We start from the raw sequence: 22,962 nt of genomic DNA, 5'->3' as shown, positions 1-22,962 counted from the left end.
GATCCAACGCATCGTCCTCTGACACTTCCGCCATCTGCAATCCGACCCCACCACCAAAGACGTCTTTCCCTCCCCACCCTAATCTGCTTTCCGGAGGGACCACTCTCTCCGTGACTCCCTTGTCTGCTCCACACTCCCGTCCAGCCCCACCACACCCAGCACTTTTCCCTGCAACCGCAGGAAGTGCTACACCTGCCCCCATACCTCCTCCCTCACTCCCATCCCAGGCCCCAAGAAGACTTTCCGCATCAAGCAGATGTTCACCTGCACATCTGCCAATGTGGTATACTGCATCCGCTGTACCCGTTGTGGCCTCCTCTACATCGGGGAAACCAAGCGGAGGCTCGGGGACCGCTTTGCAGAGCACCTACGCTTGGTTCGCAATAAACAACTGCACCTCCCAGTCGCGAACCATTTCAACTCCCCCTCCCATTCCTCAGACAACATGTCCATCCCGGGCCTCCTGCAGTGCCACAACGATGCCACCCGAAAGTTGCAGGAACAGCAACTCTTATTCCGCTTGGGAACCCTGCAGCCCAATGGTATCAATGTGGATTTCACAAGCTTCAAAATCACCCCTCCCCCACCGCATCCCAAAACCAGCCCAGCTCGTCCCCGCCTCCCTAACCTGTTCTTCCTCCCACCTATCCCCTCCTCCCACCTCAAGCCGCACCCCCATCTCCTACCTACTAACCTCATCCCACCCCCTTGACCTGTCCGTCCTCCCTGGACTGATCTATCCCCTCCCTAACTCCCCACCTACACTCACCTTTACTGGCTCCATGCCCGCCTCTTCGACCTGTTTGTTTCCTCTCCACCTATCTTCTCCTCTATCCATCTTCTATCCGCCTCCCCCTCTCTTCCTATTTATTTCAGAACCCCCTTCCCGTCCCCCATTTCTGAAGAAGGGTCTAGGCCCGAAACGTCAGCCTTTCTGCTCCTATGATGCTGCTTGCCCTGTTGTGTTCATCCAGCTCTGCACCTTGTTGTCTCCCTGATTGGACCAGATTTACAGCCCCAATCAGCGAACTCATATGCTACAAGGTCTACCTGGCTAACCATGTTTCCATCATTACACCCAGCGTGTCTGAATGTTTATAAGAAAAACCCTCCCTCCCATAGTTTACTTAAATATAAGTAATTACTTTGCAGAAAAATATTCCTGTTGATGTGCAGTGGGAACCCAAAGCCAGTTGTTCTGGAGCTTTGCAGTAGTGTCTCTTTGGCATATGTGCCTTTTGCTTACTGAGATCCACATTCTTTGATATTTTTAATGAAATATCAGAAAGTGTACCTTTAAGACTTTGAAGCTTTTGCAATTTTTTGAACATGCCAAACCTGCTGCTACTAAAAAAAATTCGGAGGGCTTCAAACTTTAATTTTCTTTGCAAAAGATGGATTTAAAAAGAGAATATGTTCCCCACATTTCAATCGATCCCTATTTAAGAAAGTTTCTTCTAGTGTACATTTTTAAAATGTTTTTGTTAGTTACTAATGAAATTGGCAAGATATTGTTGTGTAATATTGGTGTGGAAATTGGCATTAATAGCAGTGTGTCTCTTAATCTCTGTCAACCCGGCAATTTCAGGGCCCTTTGTATTATAAATTAATCTAAATGCTGTTTAATTGCAGGATGGATCTCTGTGCTGGAATGAATCGCCCCTGTGAGACATTAGGTCTGTCACATGTGTCAGGAATGTGTCAACCACTTCGAAGTTGCAACATTAATGAGGATTCTGGCTTGCCAGTAGCATTTACCATTGCACATGAGATTGGTCACAGGTATCTCAGTCTTTCTAAGCAGAGAGAATAGTTCAATTCAAATGCACAGATCAAGTTCCACAAGTTAGGGAACTGTGCCTTCAATTAGCTGATCTCCATTGCGGCAGTGATTGAGATGCTACACTTGACCTCGGTGATCATAGCCCAGAAGGATTAAAATTAAGGATTTTCGCATCTGCTTATAAGCCAGTAATTTGCTGTTGGAAAACCGTGACAGAAACACACTAGACTGAAACAATTTCGATACATAAATAATTTTCCAACAATCACACATGAATGAGACTTGGAAATCAATCTCTACCTGTGAAACTCTGCTCCAGTCAGAGAGCACATAAAGGAGAGAAAAGCATGTGAAATATACTAAAGCCAAGCTAATTAATTTCAGTGGTTGTGGGCTCATATTATTTAGATTGTTGTTTGAGCTATATAGTATGAATCAGAAAACTGATAGATCAAGTAAACTTGAGACCAAGGTAAAATAAAAGTTCATGAAATCAGATGTTCTCTCTGACAGAATGCGATGTATCAGTGGGCACTAGGTTGCACTTTCAAAAGTTCTGTGTTTGAATCCTTTACATGATATTGCCTACACATATTTTCCTGTGTGAACGTTACATTGTATGAACCTTTCAACAGTAAATAATTTTGAAATAGTTCCAATGACTCCATTGGAATTGACAGTTTTATGAAGGGTAAATTGTGTTTGACTAATTTGCTAGAGTTCTTTAAAGATGTAACAAGCAAAGTGGATAACCAAGCGCCTGTAGATGTAGTATATCTGGACTTCCAGAAGGCATTTGATAAAGCACTGCACTAAAGATTAAAAGACAAGGTAAGATCACATGAAGTTAGGGGTAACAAATTAGCTTGGATGGAGGATTGGCTAACCAGCAGAAAGCAGAGAATTGAGATAAATGGATCTTTATCTAGTTGGGTTCGGTCCTCAGGCCCCAACTATGAACAATCTATGTTAGTAACTTGAATGAGCGATAGAATGTACAACAGCCAAATTTTCAGATGAGACTAAAATAGTTAGCAAAGTAAGCAGATGTAAAGTGTATATTTCCCTATGTGGGGCAACCTGAACAGGAGATCTTATTTTACTAAGAAGTGGCAGATTTAAAACAGAGAAGCAGAGGAATTACTTCTCAAATGGTCATGAAACTGTGGAATTCACTATCCAGAGTGCAGTAGATGCTTGGACATTGTGTAAATTTAAGGAGCAGATAGATTTATAATTAGTAATGTGTTAAAGAACAGAGTTGAGGCTGAGATGAAATCTGCCATGATTGTATTATATGGCGAAGCGGGTTCAAGGGGCAGAATCACCTACTCGTGCTCCTACAGGCAAAAAATTCACCGTAGTATGGTGGGTCATAAATCCATTCTTTACACACAATGTTTACAATGATATTTCAATTGCGATTTTCTAAATGAAATTCTGCTGCTGGTCAAGAGATTACAATTTTGATAACACTGTAAGTAGCCGTTGGATATGTGCCCCTTAGACTACTCATAGGAATTGAAATGTGTATCATTTACTTAAAAAGTTATGCATAAAATGTGAAATATAATAGAATGGAAATGCACTGCTTACTAGTGACGTGGCTGTATTGTTATTACAGTTTTGGCATCCAGCATGATGGACAGGGTAATGACTGTGAACCCATTGAGAAGCATCACTTTATCATGTCTCGGCAGTTACAGTATGATCAGTCTCCTCTCATATGGTCTCACTGCAGCAAAGATTACATCACACGTTTTCTGGAGTGAGTCATTTATTTAATCTATGCCATTGTGTAGTTGACTTGAATAATTTTCATTTTCAGTTTGCTTTGCAATTGGCCTCATTTGAAAATTGTTCTGTGATGTGGCATGACATTGGATGGTTGTACAGAGCAAAAACAAGAGGACGAAGTAATAAAGCATTGCAAAGTCGCAGAGTTTCTTAGAATTGTATTATTGAATCAGATGGTTTGTAAATGGTAGGACCAGAACATGATGTTGCTGACTCCTCAGGATAGTGCCAGTTGGGCCTATTAAACAGTTCATAGTGATTCCTGTTCCATTTAGATTGTAGCTTAAAAAAGTCATCAATGGGGATGCTGGGAATAGCATATGTTTACAGAATTTTGTTTTTAAAAACAAGTGATTGTCTATTGTGGGGGGATGAAATTTGATGCAGCCCTCATAAGGAGATTAAATATTTTAAGGTTATGTTTCAGCTTTTATGAATATTGCTGGCTGACAAAATCAATAAATAAAAACAGAAAGAAACAAAGAGGCACAAAATGGAATAGATGCAGAAAAATGGTTAAGAGCAGAGTATCTCTCATTGTGCTGCCCGAGTGGTTCTTCTTGAGACTTGTGACAAACAAAATAAAAAATAGCTTGGAATTAACTGGGAAGGACTGGATATGCTACCGGAACATACCCGCAGAGGCATCCACAGTCAAGAGTTGCTAAATGGAAGTATTGCCTTTGTGAATAACTGGAGCTAAGGATTCTCTAGGGGACTGTGACATATGCTGAGTGGTTCTTGCAGAAGGACATAACTTTAAGAGTGATGTGTTGTCATAAGAAAGTTCTAGTGGGTGCAATAATTAAACCTAAGCACAAAACATACTTAACTATATAACATATTGTTAAGGCCCAATAACACTCAAGAAACTTGACATCATCCAGACCAAAGCAGCCTCTTGATTGTGACTCCATCCACCACCTGCCTCCAATACTATCAACAAGATGAACAGCAGCAACTCATCAAAACTCCTTCTACAGCTCCTCTTAAATCAGCAAACTCTACCACCTCGAAGGACAAGGATAGCAGATGCTTGGGAGCACCATTGCCTACAAGTTCCACTCCAAGCTGCACACCATACTGACATGGAACTAAAACACTGAATCATTGTCACAATAGAAAAATCCTGGAACTCCATTTTAAACAGCCATGCTCCCTGCTCCACTGACTGCAGTATTTCAAGAAAGAACTTGAATGCCACCTTCTCAAGGGCAATTAGGGATAAGCAAGAAAGACTGGCCTAGCCAATGACGATCACATCCCACAAATTAATTTAAGTTGCAGTGGTTCCAGAAGGCAGCTACCATCTACAGAAGGGCAATGAAGGACTGACAATAAATGCAGGTTCTGCCAGCGATGGCTACATCCCATGTCTGAATTTAAACAAAATGTTTGGAAGCATATTGAGCACTCTGGTCCCCATTCCACTCTCACGCAAGCTCCCTTAAGCCCTCTCATGTGTGGTGAAAATCTCAAATTGCAATGAAGTTGTTGAAATAAACTCAAATGACTATTTTTTTTTTTGTAAGGTTACAGACAAGATGTGCTGAACAGAATCTTACACTGTTGGATTAGAATCAGCAAAGGCTGAGAAGGATAAGTCAACCATGTATTAGAAGTGATAAATTTTCAATAGCCTCAAGGTGGATTAAACTATCTTGACTGAGATTTTGATGGATAATTGGATACAAACATCACGGTAAATTGAAAAATCCGGAAATGAGAGACATGGCAAATTGCATCGTTGTATCAATCTTTGTGTGTGAAGGTTGCAGAAATTGTCAAACTTGTTTGGCAATCCACAGCACATGTACAGGATTAGTGCATGTGCTGCAGAGAAATTCAAGATAGTATATTATTTGTACGAAGAGCTGAGTGTGTGTTAGACTGTTGACTCCTGACAGAAACATTTCAATTGTTTTCAAGAGCTAAATGATTTCAGTGGCAATATCCAAATATCACAGTAAATTGAAAATTGGGAAATCCGAGAAACGGCAAATAACATTTTTGCATCAGTCTATATGTGTGAAGTTTGCACAAATTGTCAAATTTGTTTGGTAATCCACAGCACGTGTACAGGATTGGTGCAGGTGCTACAAAGAAATTCAAGATATTAAATTATTTGTTGGAAGAGTTGTGTGGATGTGTTACACTGTTGACTCCTTTTGGAAATATGTCAATATTTTCAAGAGCTTAATGATTGCAGAGGCAGTGGAATAAAAATTGCACTAACAATTTAAAAATAAAAGATGAAGAATCCAATATTGCAGTGAGTTGACACTTAGTCTTTGCTTCATAACCAGTCCTAAATTCAGCTCATATTTGGCAATCTCATGAAATGAAGTGACAAAACAGCTGCTGTGTGATATAGAAGCATGGCTGAATTGAACATCTTAACTTTAATGAGGTAAAAATGATCACTTTGTATTTTTAAGATTTTGATGTCTTTAGAAACATGCATTATGAATGATAAAATAGATTTCTTGTCAAAAGCTACTAAAATACATAAGGTTTAATAAAACAGATTGTCATGGTTTCCTGAATCACTTGAGAGTGAAGAACTATTATCTACTGCAGCATCTGACAAAGTAGCAGCTTAGAATAAAAAATGGACAACATTCATCTAAATGAGATAGTAGGAACTGCAGATGCTGGAGAATCTGAGATAACACGGTGTAGAGCTGGATGAACACAGCAGGCCAAGCAGCATCATAGGAACAGGAAGGCTGACGTTTCGGGCCTAGACCCTTCTTCAGAAATCTCACATTCATCTAAATGAGATGTTTCAGTGCCTGCTAATCATTCAGATGTTTCCCCCAATTATTATGCTTGTAAACTTTTTGTTTGACCTAGAAAGTATAACAGTATTATTTATTGGGTTCCCTAGAAATAAATTGTAATCAACCACTTAAGTATAAAATATAATGAGACAGTTAATTGACATTGGTAAAGATTATAGGGAGAATTCTAAAAATCTACACCCTCAGCTAAAAGCTTTTATTTTGCTGGAAGCACACATTGGGAATTTGGGCATGAGTCAAGACAATTTTTCAGCTATGAAGATTACTGTTGGTATAAGCTTATTCTCTTTTTCTATCTGTAGTCGAGGCTGGGGTTTCTGTCTCAATGATCCACCAACTCAACAGGAATTAGTGGTTCCCACCATTGCTCCAGGTGTGCTATATGACGTCCATCATCAATGTCAGTTCCAGTATGGACCCAACTCAACATTCTGTGAGGAAATGGATGTAAGTTACTGTCTTGTTATTTGTGAATTAAAAACAAGTGTGGGAAGTTTAAACGGACGATCTTGTGACATCATACCATCATCAATGTGCAGTTGTTGAATCTAGGCACTAAGATAATTTATTCTTCTTGACAGCTACTCACAATGGTCTACTTTGGAGAAATGAATTCTGTCTTCGCCTATGATGGCCTGATAAATATTTAGTTAGAGCAACATGACATTTTTAACACAATACTTTTACACATGTTGATATGCAGAAATTTTAATCGGTCCTGTTATTATGAGAGAAATCGAAACCAATGGACGCGAGGACAGTGCACTTTGATATTGCAGTGTAGGTAGCTCCAGGTAAGCTTGCAGTTTTCTCCAGACTTCTATGATCCATTGAATTGAACTGAATTACTTTTGGTACACAAGCTAAATGTCTCCAGAAGAAAACATTTCCAATCTGGTTCGAGAGAAAGAGAGACAATGGAGACAAGTTTCAAGCCAAACATTTGATAAAATTTCAATAACTTACGTACACAAATAGATATAATCTACAACAAGGAAGGCAAGAGAAGACCACCTAGTCCATCGAGCCAATCTCATGAGCAACCTACATACCTACTCAATGTCATTCAGCATCGATAATTCAATCTGCTTTAAATTATAAAATTATCATTGCTATACATATTTCCACCTGGGGAAACAAAAGGAGCACTGAGATTCTGACTAACTTCGGTACTTTATCTTCAGTGTTTAAAGATCAATTTTAACCTTTTTTCAATTTGTCCTCATTATTTATTTTCCCATTTGAAATCTTACTATGTCAAGGTTCTTTATCAGAAACATATGGGATACAAATCATCCTTTAGTAATACAAATCTTGAGTATTGATGAGAAAAAGAAACATTTCATTGAAGTTTTTCACATTGCACTCATCAGGCCAATTTGCAAGAATATCAACGGAAAGGGAAACAACCTTTTTGTGCTGTATGACAGGATGTGCTGATCGGTTGGAAAGTTACCACATATGTGCCAAGCAATGACAGTCTTGAGCAAGAGAGAATCTAACCATCACCTCTTGCCATTAAACCCCATGACCAGAGCTGAATGCCCCCGTTGTCAACATTCTTGGTTTTACCATTGACCAGAAATTGAACTGAACTGGTCACATAAATACTGTCATTACAACAGCAGGTCAGAAGCTACGAATTTTTTGATGAGTACCTCACCTCCTGACTTCCCAAAGACTGTCCACCATCTATAACTCACAAGTCAGGAGTGTTATGGGATACTCTCCACTCTCCTGAGTTGGTGCAGCTCCAACAACATTCAAGAAGCTTGGCATCATCCAAGACAAAGGATGTCACTCTGTTGGCACCCAGCCACTATCTTCAACATTTACTCCCTTCACCACTGACACACAGTGGCAGCAATGTGCACCATCTAAAACATGCACTGTATAACTCACTAAGTCCCACCATAGCACCTTGCATGCCTGCAATCTGTATCACTTAGAAGAAAGGCATCAGATACATGGGAACATCACCACACACAAGTTCCCCTCCAAGACAATCACCATTCTGGCTTGGAAATACATTGGCCAAGTCACGTGAGAATCTGCCAAGTATTGGTGGGTGGTGTTCCCATGTGTGATGGTAGTATCCATGTTAATGATCTGACATGTCTTGCAGAGGTTGCCATTGCAGGGTTGTGTGGTGTTGTGGTTGATGTTGTCCTGAAGACTGGGTAGTTTGCTGTGAACGATGGTCTGTTTAAGGTTTGGTGGTTGATTTAAGGTGAGAAGTGGGGGCATAGGGATGATCTTGGCAAGATGTTTGTTGTCATTGATGATATGTTGAAGGCTGCAAAGAACAAGGCATAGTTTCTCCGCCCTGGGGATGCTTTGGACGATGAAGGGTACACTATTAGTTGTGTCCTATGTCTGCCTTCTGAGGAGATCGTTGTGGTTTTCTGCTGTGGCATGTCAGAACTGGCAATTGATGAGTTGAGCATCGTATCTCATTCTTATGAGGGCATCTTTCAGCATTTTTAAGTGTCTGTCACGTTCCTCATCGTCTGAGCAGATCCAGTATATGTGTAAGGCTTGTCTGTAGGGGATGGTTTCTTTAACATATTTAGGGTGGAAGCTAGAGAAGTGCAGCATTGTGATGTTAGCCATGGGCTTGCAATAACCTCATGATGCTCCACTTCTGTAGTTTCTCTAACTCAGATACCTGTATGACATCAGGAGCTGGGAAATTATGTATGTAAATCACAATGCTATACTACATTAGTAGATGAAATTATTGATTTATTAGAGTAGTAAGGGTTATTAGAAATAATAGTTATTCTCAGCGATGACTTGTATTTGTAGCTTACAGTTTTTTGAGTCTGTACACGATGAGTATGACTTTCAGCTCTGCTGAACATGAATGCTCGGGTTCGAGGAAGATTACCCATTCCAGAAGTCTGGCACATGATGGTTTTGTTAACAGAAATATTGGAGAGGTTGAGGATGTAAGTGCATCTCCTTGCCTCCAAAAGTTTCAAATGGTTGAAATATGTGGCTTTTGATTTTTTTTAATGCATTGACCATTCACCATTGTGATTTGAATACTTGCAGTCTAACAAGAGTCTTGTATGGAATCACAGAATGGTTACAGCACAGAAGGTGGCCATTCAGTTGTTGAGATGGTGCCAGCTGTCTCTTTGCTGGAAAACTGCAGCAAGCCAGAATCCGAGATGTTGGCCAGGGAACAGGGTGTTAAAGTGGCAGGCAACTGGAAGCTCAGGGTATTTTTTGCAAGCAGAACATAGATGTTCTACGAAGCGGTCTTTAAAATAGGTGGGGGTTGGATTAGCAAGATCAGCATTATTTGAAGTTAGAGTTCATTCACCAGTCTAATAAGAGCAGGGAGGAAGCTGTTCCTGAATCTGCTGGTGTGTATGTTCAAGCTTCTGTATCTTTTGCCTGACGGAAGTGGTTGTCTGAGAGCATTACCGGGGTGCGATGGGTCTTTGATGATGGTGGCAGCCTTTCCATGGCAACAAACCATGTAAGTGGAGTTCATGGTTGGCTTCCGTGATGGTCTGGGCTGTGCACAGCACTTTCTGTAGTTTCTTATGTTCCTGGGCAGAGCAGTTGCCATACCAGGCCATTGTGCACCTGGACAGTATGCTTTCAGTGGCGCCTCTGTAAAAGTTGGTGAGTGTCCCTATGGACATGGCAAACTTCCTGAGCCGCCTGAGGAAGAAGAGGCGTTGTTGTGCCTTTTTGACTGTCGCATCTACGTGGGAAGTCCAGGACAGGTTGCTGGTTGTTGTAACTCCTTAGAACCTGAAACTCTCCACTCTCTCAACCTCAGTTCCGTTGATATTGATGGGGGCATGTTGTCCTCCTTTCTTTCTGAAGTCAACGATCAGTTCTTTATTTTTGCCGACATTGAGAAGTTGTTATTATTGCACCATGACACCAAGCTTTCTAGCTCCTTTCTGTATTCTGACTCATTGTTGTTAGATATCCGTCCTACCATGGTGGCATCGTCAGCAAACTTGCAGATGGCTTTCATTTGGAATTTAGTTACTCAGTCATGGGTGTAAAGGGAGTACAGTTGGGGACTGAGAATGCATCCTTGCGGTCTCCAGTATTGAGTGTTATTGTGGAGGAGGTGCAGCTGTCTATCTTCACTGATTGCTGTCTGTGGGTCAGAAAGCTGAGGATCCAGTTGCAGAGGGCGGAGCTGAGACCAAGGTCTCGGAATTTTGAGATCAGCCCGGAGGGGATAATGGTGTTGAAGGTGGAGCTGTAGTTGATGAGCAAGAGTCTGATGTAAGTGTCCTTGTTGTCCAGATGTTCCAGGGATGGTGCAGGGCTAGGGAAATGGCATCTGCTATGGACCTGTTGTGTCGGTAGGCTGGAAGACTGGAATTGATGTGGGTCATGTCCAGCCTTTTGAAGCACTTCATGATTATGAGATCGGAGCCACTGGGCAGTAGTCATTAAGGCACATTGCATATACTGGTGGGTGTTGAGGTGACCGGAACTGCACACAGAACTCCAGCTGTGTCCTAAGTGACATCCTGTCAGCTTTTGTGTCCAATGCTTCAAGTAATAATTTCAAGTATCCTCGATGCCTTCTTAACATCCTAGTCACCTGTCCCGTTGCTCCTTCAAGATCTAGGTACACATACACCAAGTTTCCTCTGACCCTCGGCACTCGACAGGATCCTACCTTTCATCATGTATTTCCTTGCCTTGTTAGTTGTCCAAAATGCATTATTTCACACTTTTGGCCTGTCCAGAACTTTCTCCTTGCTATGTTCCACAACATCAATTTTTATGTCATCTCTGAACAAATTGATTAAACCTTATACATTTGAGTTTAAATCATTAATTGTTATGACAAACACCAAGGTACCCAGCACCGAATCCTAGGTGTATGCCATTGGACGCAGGCTACCATTCAGAAAATCACCCTCAACCAACACCTCTCATCCTAACACAAAGCCAGTTTTGGATCCAGTTTGCCAAATTGTTCTGGATTGCATGGGCTATTCCCTTTGTATGCACCCTTCTATGTGATACCTTGTTGAAAGCCTTATTGAATTCCATGTCAACTACATCAACTACATGACTTTAAAATACACATCAAGTCACCTCCTCGAAAAATTCAAATTTGTTAAACATAATCTCCCCTGACAAAACCATGCTGACTACGTTGATTAATCCCTGTCTGTCCAGATAGAGATAAATCTGTCCCTCAGAACATTTTTTTTCCCAAAAGGTTTCCTACCACAATTACTAGACTCACTGGCCAGCAGTTCCCTGGTTTATTTGTTACACCCTTCATTATTTAATACCACATTTGCTATCTTTCAATCCTCTGGCATTTCTCCTGCTTCCAGAGAGATTTTGAAACTTCACATCAAGGCTGCTGCAGTCTCCATCCTTGCCTCTCTCAGCAGCCTAAGGTACATCTCATTTGGACCTGCAGGTTAACCAATTTTAAGCCCACTAAAACTGCTAATGTCTCTTGCTCTCTCAATGCTAGCTTGTTCGAATTTTGTCACAGCACCCTACCTGATTTCTATACCTCGATAGTGAATGCATACACAAAGTAATCATTTAAAACCTAATCCGACTCCATACGCAGATTGGCACTTTGGTCCCAAATGAGCCCTACTCTTTCCTTGGTCATCCTCTTACTTCTAATAAACTTATAAAATGTCTTTGGATTATTCCTTATTTTACCCACCATTGTTTTGTTTTGCATCTGCTTTCTTCCATCTCCTCATCTTTGTTTAAGTTACCCTCTACACTTTCTATGCTCCTCTGTGGCTTCTGCTGGTTTTAGCCTCAACTTTTTTTATATACACTCAGGGAACATGGGTGTTGCTGGCAGCCAGCACTTGTTGCCCATCCCTAGCTGCCCTTAAACTGAGTGGCTTGCTTGGCCATTTCAAAGGACAGTTGAAGGTCAACCACATTGCTGTGGGTCTAGATTCACATGCAGGCCAGACCAGGTCAGGATGGCAGATTTCCTTCCCTGAAGGACATTACTGAGCAGGATGGGTATTTCTGCCAATCAACAATAGTCATCAGTAGATTCTTAACTCCAGGTTTTTTTAATTGAATTCAAATTCCATCACCTGCCACGGCGGGATTTGAATCCAGGCCCTCAGGACATTAGCTGAGTTTCTGGATTAATAGTCCAGTGATAATACCTCTAGGCCATCACCTCCTCATTAATATCAATCATAAGCTTAGTATTTTTTTCCTTATCCAATACTGTACAGCAACTAAAGTTCTCTGGACTAGTTGGTCATACCCTTCACCTTTTAAAGGAATATGTTGGCCTTTACTTTTGCATCAGGGTTAACCCTAACTCTCACTGTCCCTCTTTTTAAATGACTTCCTCTGATCTGATCTAGATTTTCCTTCAAGTAGTTGTGCCCAGTCAACTTTGGCCAAATCCTGTCTTATCATTTTAATGTCGACCCTTATATTGTAGTAGTCTTGTAGCTAATCTGGGTTGAAGGATCTTTCAAATTCAGTTTATAACTGTAATTAACTGAAGTCATAGAGTTAAAGGTCAATTTAACATTGCAGATCTTAAGCTTCCATAATTTTCATCCTGACTTTGTGTCATTGGAGACATCTTGTCTGACGTTTGTGATGTCTCAATACAGCTAACATAGCTAATATTTCTATTCATCACGTTTTATCTTGTCCAGTATCTCATAGCTTTCTTTATTCACCATGTGTTGGCAGCATCTTCTTCGTAAAGCCGTTTGCAACAGATCGATTTGGTACTTTACCCATGCACACTGTCTCTATATGTAGATCACCCTTTCAGTGTCTAATCTCCCCCACTTCTCCTTTAACTGGACCTCTGCTATTTATATGCATATGGAAAATCTTTGGATTCCGTTTCACGTTGCAAACATGAAATTATAAACAAGGATTAGGCCATTCCCAATTCTAGCTGTTAGGCCTTCTAATCTTTTCCCTTTGCTTCTCTCATTTCCTTTCTTAATTCATCTGTGAATGTTTTATATGCAGCCTGCTTTTCACTTGTATTATCCAGCACATGTTATGCACACCCTTATTCTGTTTCATCCTATACTGGTTTTTGCGTCATGCAAGCACTCTGGCTTTGATTTCCTGACCGGTCTTGGTTGTGAGAATATACAAGGTAGTGAGCTGAACCATGCCCTCTTTAAAGGCAGGCCAATATCCCTTCAGTTTAGCCTGCCAATCTTTGACTGCAACTTACCTGATCTGCTTTCAACCCTTTTGGCCATCTGATAAATTAAGGAGCATAATCCAGCCTGCTGCTTATTCTTTTCCATAGCTAATCAAGAGTTAAACTTCCTTAAGTGTTCCACCGAGTGGATAGTTGATCTATTTCATCTACCACTTTCCTTAGAATTGGATCCAGTAAGTTCTCCTTCCGTATTGGGCCTGAGAAATAGTGCACAATTTTGAATTTTGGCTTTTTTTTAACATTGTTAAATTTATATGGGTTAATACCTGAATTACATTAGGTATAGATTCCTGTGATTAAGCATAATGTTTCAAAAATTCTGAACAATTTTGCCAGTCCTTGTCTTACTCAGCTGATTTCCATTTGGTATATTGTTGTTTGTATACACACAAGGTCTTGGCCTCATTACACTGCATTTCTATAAATTAAAGGAAATCAGGCTGATTTTGGCCCATAGCTCAGTACAGCTAGATCCTCATGTATATGTTCCTTTTCCTGTGCTGTCCTGACAATTGCATTAATAATAGTGCCATTAGCCAACTTACACACCATGTCTCCAATGCCTTTAACTATGCCACTGTAAATTTAATAAAATTATTTTCCATCTGCCAAGTTTTTCTCCACCTGCTTAACTTATGCATATTCCTCTGCAGGCTTTTTTGTATCATCCTCGCTGCTTGCCTTCTCATCTATTTTTGTGTCCTCTGAAAACTCGATAATGTACATCCACTTTTCTCATTCAAATCATCAAAATATACTGTGAATAATTGTGGCCCCAAAACTGATCACATTAGCACTCAACTAATTACAGATTGCCATCCACAAAATTTCCCCTTATCCCAACTCTCTGTCTTCCGTTAATCAGCCAGTCCTCTGTCCATATTAATATCCTACAACCAGCACCATGGGCTCTTATCTTATTAATTAGGCAGTTGTATGGTATATTAAAAAACACACACCTGTACCAGTCTGTTGTCTTTACTGCAAACCCTCGCACATTATTTCTATTTAAATAATCAACTAATACCCTCTTAACTGCCTCAATTGATCCTACCTCCACCACACTTTCAGAATCAGAAATCACACGACACCAGGTTATAGTCAAACAGGTTTATTTGAACACACAAGTTTTGGAGTTTTACTCCTTCTTCAGGTGTTAGAGAGGTAGTATCAGACACAGAATTAATAGGTGTATCTCTCTCTTTCTCTCTCACACACACACGTGAATCTATAGAGTGAATTTGTATTTATAGATTCATTCTATTTTGTTCAAAAAGCACATAATTTATAGACAGTCAGTCAATGTGGCATTTTATAAATTCCTGCTTTAGAAATAAAACCAGTCTGAGTCCAAACCAAAACACAAAGAGATTCTAAACAAGGTTTCACACCTAACATGCACTGTCTGACTTAAAATGTCACCTCTTCTTTACATTGATGAAACCTTTAGTTCTCTCAGGACCGTGACTTGAAAGGAATTTAGGGATTTACTTATACACATTAATCAATTTAAACCTTCTAACTGATTAAAAATTTAACAGCATCTTAGGTTTGTTTAGTACATCCTCATCAGTGGTGTGACCCTTTGATGTTTTATTTATAAATTCTGTGTCTGATATGACCTCTCTATCTAGGAAGGAGGAGTAAGACTCCGAAAGCTTGTGTTTTCAAATAATCCTGTTGGACTATAACCTGGGGGTGTCGTGTGATTTCTGACCTTGTCCACCCCAGTCCAATACTGGCACCTCCACATCACATTTTCAGGAATTGCTTTCCAAACCATAGCCACTCATTCTATGAAAGATAATTTTGCATCGTATTTGCTTTTTTTATAAATCAACAAATCTGTGCCCTCTGGTTCTTGATCCTTTGATTAGCGACAACAGTTTATTCCTATCGACTTTATCCATGCCCCTCATGATTTGGAAAATTTCTACTAGATATCCTCTGAGCTTTTTCTCTCAACCTTTCCAATCAATCTGCCTATCAAAAGTTTCTTATCTATAAGACCATAAGACATAGGAGCAGAAATTAGGCCATTCGGCCCATCGGGTCTCCTCCATCATTCAGTCATGGCTGATAAGTTCCTCAACCCCATTCTCCTGCTTTCTCCCTGTAACCCTTGATCCCCTTGATAATCAAGAACCTATCTATCTCAGTCTTAAATGTACTCAATCCCTGGAATCATTCTTTATTCTTTTGAAACCATTCTTGAAACCACTCTCTTCAATGCATTCACATCCTTTGTATAGTGGGTGCCCAGACCTATACACAGTATTCCAGCTGAGGCAGATGGAGTTTAGATAAATGTGAGGTGTTGCATTTTGGTAAAACTATTCAGTGTAGGACTTAATGGTAAGGTCCTAGGGAGTGTTGCCAAACAAAGAGAACTCGGGGTGCAGGTTCATAGTTCCTTGAAGGTATACAGGGTAGTGAAGAAGGCATTTGGCACACTTGCCTTTATTGGTCAGTGCATTGAGTATAGGAGTTGGGAGGTCATGTTGCAGCTATACAGCATTGGTTAGGGAAGGGTCACCGCACCCAAAACATCAACTCTGATTTCTCTTCACAGATGTTGTCAGACCTGCTGAAATTTTCTAACAACTTCTGTTTTGTTTCAGACTTACAGCATCCAGTGTTCTTTTGGTTTTTATTCAACATTAGTTAGGCCACTTTTGGAACACTGCGTTCTGTTCTGGTCTCCCTGCTGTAGGAAAGATGTTGTGAAACTTGAAAGGGTGCAGAAAAGATTTACAAGGATGTTGCCAGGATTGTGGGGTTTGAGCCATAAGGAGAGGCTGAATAGGCTGGGGCTATTCTACCTGGAACATTGGAGGCTGAGGGGTGACCTTATAGCGGTTTATAAAATTATTAGGGGCATGGATAGGGTGCATAGCCAAGATCTTTTTCCCTGGTAGGGGTGTCCAAAACTAGAGGGCATAGGTTTAAGATGAGAGAGGAAAGATTTAAAAGGAACTTAAGGGGCAACTTTTTTCACGCAGAAGATGTTGCTTATATGGAATGAGCTGCCAGAGGATGTGGTGGAGGCTGGTAAAACTACAAGATTTAAAAGGTATCTGGATGGGTATATGAATAGGAATGGTTTAGAGGGATATGAGCCATATGTTGGCAAATGGGACTAGATTAATTTAGGATATCTGGTTGGCATGGACGAGTTGGGTCTGTTTCTCTGCTGTACATTTCTGTGACTCTAGACTGAGGAGTTGAGAATGGTGCTGAACTTTGTGCAATCATTGACGATCATCCCCACTTCTGACCTTATGATGAAGGGGAGGTCATTAATGAAGCAGCTGACGGTGTTTGGGCCTGGCACACTCCTCAGGATACCTGCATAGATGCCCTGGAGCTGAGATGGCTGACCTCCAATAGCCACTATTTGCCAGGTATATCTCTAACCAGTGGACAGTGGACAGTAACCCAATACCATTGATTCCAGTTTTGTTAGGGCTCCTTGAGACCACATACTGTCCTCTGTCAGCTGATGAATCAATACTCCTTCATGTTGAACAACACTTGGAGGAAGCACTGAGAGTGGCAAAGGTACAAAATATACTCTGGATAGGGGATTTCAATATCCCTCATCAACAGTGGCTCTATAGCAATGCTACTGATTGAGCTGATCAGGTCCTAAAGGACATAGGTGCTAGACTGGGTCTGCACCAGGTTGTGAGAGAACCAATGAGAGGGAAAAACATACTTGACCTTATCCTTATTAATCTATCAGCTGCAGTTGCATCTGTCCATGACAACATCAGTAAGAGTGACCATCGCACAGTCCTTGTGGAGATGAAGTCCTGCCTTCACATTGAGAATATTCTCCATCGTGTTGTGTGGCACTGTCACTGTGCTAAATGGAACAGACTTCGAATGGATCTACCTGCTCAAGACTGGCCATCCAGGGGAAACAACAGAATTGTACTCTAGCACAATCAATAACCTTATGGCCCGGCAAATCCCCCACTCAACCGTTACGTCAAGCCAGGGTTCAACCCTGGTTCAATGGAGAGTGCAGGAGAGCATACCAGGACCAGCACCAGACATACCTGAAAATGAGGTGTCAACCTGGTGAAGCTACCAAACAGGACTACTTGTGTGTCAAACAGCAGCAAATAGTAGACAGAGCAAAGTGATCCCACAGCCAATGGATCAGATCCAAGATCCGTAATCCTGCTACATCCAGTTGTGAATGATGGTGGACAATTAACCAACTCACTGGAGGAGGAAACACCACAATATCCCATCCTCAATGATGGAAAAGAGCACATCTGTGCAAAAGATAGGGCTGAAGCTTTCACAGCAATCTTTAGCTCAGAGTGCTAAGTGGATGATCCATCTCGGCCTCTTCCAGTGGTCCCCAGCATTACAGATACCAGTCTTCAGCCAATTTGATTCACTCTACGCGATATCAAGAAACGGTTGGAGGCACTGGACACTACAAACGCTATGTGCATTGAGAACATTCCGGCAATATTACTGAAGACTTGTCCTCCAGAACTTACCTATTCCATAGCCAAACTGTTTCAGAACAGTTATAATGCTGGCATCTCTCTGACAATGTGAAAAGGTTGCCCAGGTATGTCCTGTACATAAAAAGCAGGACAAATCCAACCCAGCCAATTATCAGCCCATCAGTCTACTCTTTATCATCAGTAAAATGATGGAAGGTGGCATCAACAGTGCTATCAAGCAGCACCTGCTCAGAAATAACCTGCTCAATGACGCCCAGTTTGGCTTCCGCCAGGGCCACTCAGCTCCTGACCTCATTACAGCCTTGGTTCAAACATGGACAAAAGAGCTGAATTCTCGAGGTGAGGTGAGCGTGACAGCCCTTGACATCAAAGCTGAATTCAACCGAGTGTGGCATCAAGGAGCCCTAGCAAAACTGGAATCAATGATTAACATGGGCAAACTCTCTGCTGGTTAGAGACATACCTGACACATAGGAAGATGTTCATGGTCGTTGGAGGTCAGTCATTCTCAACTCCAAGACATCTGCGCAGGAATTCATCAGGGTAGTGTCCTCGGCCCAAACAGCTGCTTCATCAATGACCTTCCCTCCATCATAATGTCAGAAGCGGGGATGTTCGTCAATGATTGCACAATGTTCAGCACCATTCACAACTCCTCAGGTACTGAAGCGGTCCATGTTCAAATACAACAAGATCTGGACACTATCCAGGCTTGGGCTGACAAGTGGCAAGTAACATGCGTGCCATATAAATGCCAGGCAATGATAATCTCCAAATAGAAATGATCTAACCATCACCCCTTGATAGTCAATGGTGTTACTGTCACTGAATTCTCCACTATCAACATCCTTGGGGTTACTATTGACCAGAAACTCAACTGGACTCGACACATATACACAGTGGCTACAAGAGCAAGACAGAGGCTTGGAACACAAGCAAACTTGTTGGAAAAGCTCAGCAGATCTGGAAGGAAAAAACAGAGTTAACGTTTTAGGTCTGATGACCCTTCCTCAGAACTGATGGTGGCTGGGAAAATGTCAGTTTAAATGAGGCTTGGAATACTGCAACATATATCTCACTTCCTGACTCCCCAAAGCCTGTCTATTGTCTACAAAGGAATGATGAATGAGTGCAGCTCCAGCAACACTGAAAAAAGCTCGACGCTATCCAGTACAAAGCAGCCTGCTTGATTAACCCTAACTCTAACCATATTGCACCACATCCACAAACCTCCATTTCCTCCAACATCAACACTCAGTAGCAGCCGTGTGTACAATGTACAAGATGAACTGCAGAAATTTACCAAGGCTCCTTAAACAGCACATTCCAAACCTATGACCACTTCCATCTGGAAGAACAAAGGCAGCAGATACATAGGAGCACCACCACCTGCAAGTTCCCCTCCAAGTCGCTCAACATCCTGACTTAGAAATATATCACCGATCCTTGTGTTGCAGCATCAAAATCCTGGATTTTCCTCCCTAATGGCATTTTGGGTCAACCTACAGCAAATGGATTGCAGTGGTTCAAGAAGGCAGCTCACCACCATGTTCTCAAGGGCAGCTAGGGATGGGCAATAAATGCTGACCAGCCAGAGATGCCCATCCCACAAATGAATAAAACAAAACACCTTACGGTACAAAATTTTGAGAAAAGACAAGGAATAACAAAATTTAAAAGTGTTTATTTTGAATATAAATGTTGATTGTAAGTCTTTTTTCATGAACTAAGTATAAAAGAATTTCATGATTAGACCAGTTTTATTAATGTAGAGGCATTTTTAAAAAAAGAGGGACATTATATATTGTGTTATTTGTAAATAGGTAGAAATTAATTATAAATATACATCCAGAGTACCAAAGTTATGGCTGGATTGTAGTCACATGCCAAATAGCAATGAAACATGGAGAGCTGTATGAAGTACACTTCACAACACTCCAAAATTTTGAGTTTGTAAGTGTGATTATTTAGAAATTATGGGAACTAGAAGATGTAATACTCACAAACTCAGTTTAGACAGGTTACTTACAGTCACATCATATTTTTTCAGCAGTTCTCTTGTGATTTCTAAAGCCGTCATTAATTTTGAAATAGAAACCTATTTCCCACTCTGAAAGGGTGTGCTGATTGTTGTTTGTGTGCATTTGATTTAATATGGAACTGTGTCATTTTTACCTGGACCTCAGTGGGACTGGGAATGTGCAGTATGAGTTTTCATGAACTTCATTCTCAGTTTACTGCATCATTTAAGACCCAACTGGTTTCCTCATATATAACAGACTCTTCTTTGCAAATCTTTCTCTCTTTGTGAAGTGAAATATATTTAAAACATTTTTAGCTTAACACATACACATTGCTTCCTAGAAAATGTTGAGAGCTTTCCATTTGTCAGGCAATTGTATTGGTATATCATTCTGTTTAATATTTCATGCAGGTAGTGTGGACATTAAAAATTCAACGCTTTGTGGAGTTTATCCAAAGATGCATATCTAGTTACTGCTCAGGAATTCTGCGCCTTTCAAGATGTATAGCACACAGCAGGCACACCTATAGTGGCTGAAGTTTTCTGGATTACGAAATGATTTCCTGAAAGTACCATCGACATTGATGATCATTATTACAAATTTTGAAGGACATTCAATACATACCTTTGTTGTTGGTAATATTCTTCTGTAAACTTTTTGGGATAACATTTATTTAATCATACATTATAGGTAGAAAAACCAGAATTTGTGGCATTGGGGAGACTGAGACATGTTTTAGATAGGAAGCTGGGTGTTTACAGTTGTAGAAGCTGACCCCATGTTGAGAGGAAACAAAGCAATTCAAGACAAAGAATATTTAGCAGAAGAAGATGAGCAAATCTAAGATCTTTGTGGGATTCCCAAGGTGAGAGTGGGTAGGAAAGCAATTGCTAAAGGTGTTCTGTCCATATTGGATAGGTCAGATGCAAAGTGTGAATCTCAGTCAGACCTATCCTTTTAAGCTGATTGATAGAGGAGAGACACAAGAAGATAGAATGATCAACTATGTTGAAGTCTGCAGGATGCTCAAATAGCATATAGTATATATATTAAAACATGGACACAGTTGCAGAAAATGCTCTTTGTGACTTCAGTTTGGACCAATTTATTGACGTTGTAGGAACAGAAACTCAAACAAGGAACTTGTTTGGGAGTTAATTAGGGGAACGTACAAGAGAAAAATTATTGTATTAACACATGCTCAACTACGATCAGCAATTAATGAGTGGACAGAAAGAAGGAAGTATGGCAAAATGTTCAGATCATGCTACACACTACACTCCCTCCCCACTTAAAAATGACAATGTTAAAATGTAAAATTGCTTTGGCCTACCAGTAGATGCTGTGATTCAGCATACTTCAGTTACTTTGTGATTTTTACTTTCTTTCTGAATTTCACATGGAATTGTAGGAGGAATTTGGACAGTAGGAGATTTATTCTGCTCTCACTATATCAGATTTAATCTTTCAAAGCAAAGGATTTCAATGACACTGACCGAGTCTCTCTCCAATCTTCACTAGATAAGCACATAGCCTCATTACTACAATTCCAGTCACTTACTTCTCCTTTTCACCTCAGTTGTTTTTCACAAGACTTTTTCACCAGCAGTGAAATAAGTTTCACCCCCAATGTATTTTCATCTTCAATATGTTTTGTTTCTCTTTGCTATTGACATCACACTTAAGCAAACTAAACTTTTTCCTAGAAGTGTGTTTAACCAATAACTTGTCAGATGAACAATTGTGGGTTATTCTGTAAGAGTATGGGAAATTATCTAGCCAGTGGCAAAGAGAACCATGGGAATAGAGGATTATAAAATCATGAGGGGCAGGGATAGGGTGAATAGCCAAGGTCATTTTGCCAGGATAGGGGATCCCAAAACTAGAGGCATAGGTTTAAGGTGAGGGAGAAAGATTTAAAAGGTACCTGAGGAGTAACATTTTCACACAAAGAGTGGAGTGTGTATGGAACAAGCTGTCAGAGGAGGCAGGTACAATTGCAAGATTTAAAAGGCATCTGGATGGTACATGAATAGGAAGGGCTAAGAGGAATATGGGCCAAATGCTGGCAAATGAGACGAGATCAATTTAGGATATGTGGTCGGCACGGAGGAGATGGACCAAAGGGTCTGTATCCATGCTGCATAACTCAATGACTCTATAATTCGTTGCCAGCTTGTCACCTAAGAAGTGCTTCTGCAAAGACCTCTTCATAATTTGAACACTTTTTCTGTAGCACCATTTAGTACTAGATCACATGGTGGAATTACAGTGCGTTTGACTTAAACATAAGATGTCGAAGGAGTTTGCTTTGCCATTCAGTGGGATCATGGCTGATCCGATAACCTTCACCTCCACGATTTTGCCTTTTCCCCATAACCCCTGATTCCTTTACTGATTAAAAATCTGTCTATCTCACCTTTGCATTTTCTTAATGACCCAGCCTCAAAAGCCCTCTGTAACAAAAAATTTCACAGATTCACAACCCTATGAGAGAAGAAATTCCTTCTCATCTCTTTCTTAAACATGCAACCCCTATTTTGAGATAATTCCCTCTGGTCTTAGACTCATCCACAAGGGAAAACAACTTTTCTGCATCTACCCTCTCAGGTGCCCTAAGAATCTTGTATGTTTCATTTAGGTCCCTCTTATTTTTCTGTACCCTACTTAATTCTTTATAGGTTTTCCCCAACTCTTAATTATCTTTGGCTGTATTTGGATGCCAAAGAAATGCTACAAATTCTGTATAGACAGCATTCCCTCCCCAATATTCTTGGTGAGATTCCTTTACAAATCTTGCTGAATCTTGGCAAAATAATCAGAGATAGTAGGAACTGCAGATGCTGGAGAATCCGAGACAACA

General features: G+C 40.7%; 1 protein-coding gene across 1 annotated transcript in view; it reads left to right on the top strand.

Annotated features, from left to right (window-relative positions):
* LOC109916393 (A disintegrin and metalloproteinase with thrombospondin motifs 12-like) overlaps positions 1-22,962 on the top strand; it is a 465,504-nt gene that overhangs the window by 234,776 nt on the left and 207,766 nt on the right. The window contains exons 9-11 of the mRNA XM_048604457.1: positions 1,633-1,782; positions 3,408-3,551; positions 6,687-6,831. Coding sequence (XP_048460414.1) covers positions 1,633-1,782; positions 3,408-3,551; positions 6,687-6,831 — 439 coding nt within the window. The remainder of the gene's footprint in view (positions 1-1,632; positions 1,783-3,407; positions 3,552-6,686; positions 6,832-22,962) is intronic.

This window comes from Rhincodon typus, chromosome 1 (genome assembly GCF_021869965.1).
Source record: "Rhincodon typus isolate 14 chromosome 1, sRhiTyp1.1, whole genome shotgun sequence".
In the NCBI taxonomy this organism is placed as follows: domain Eukaryota; kingdom Metazoa; phylum Chordata; class Chondrichthyes; order Orectolobiformes; family Rhincodontidae; genus Rhincodon; species Rhincodon typus.
The sequence above is the reverse complement of the archived record's forward strand: the minus strand, read 5'-3'. Positions and strand labels throughout refer to the sequence as shown.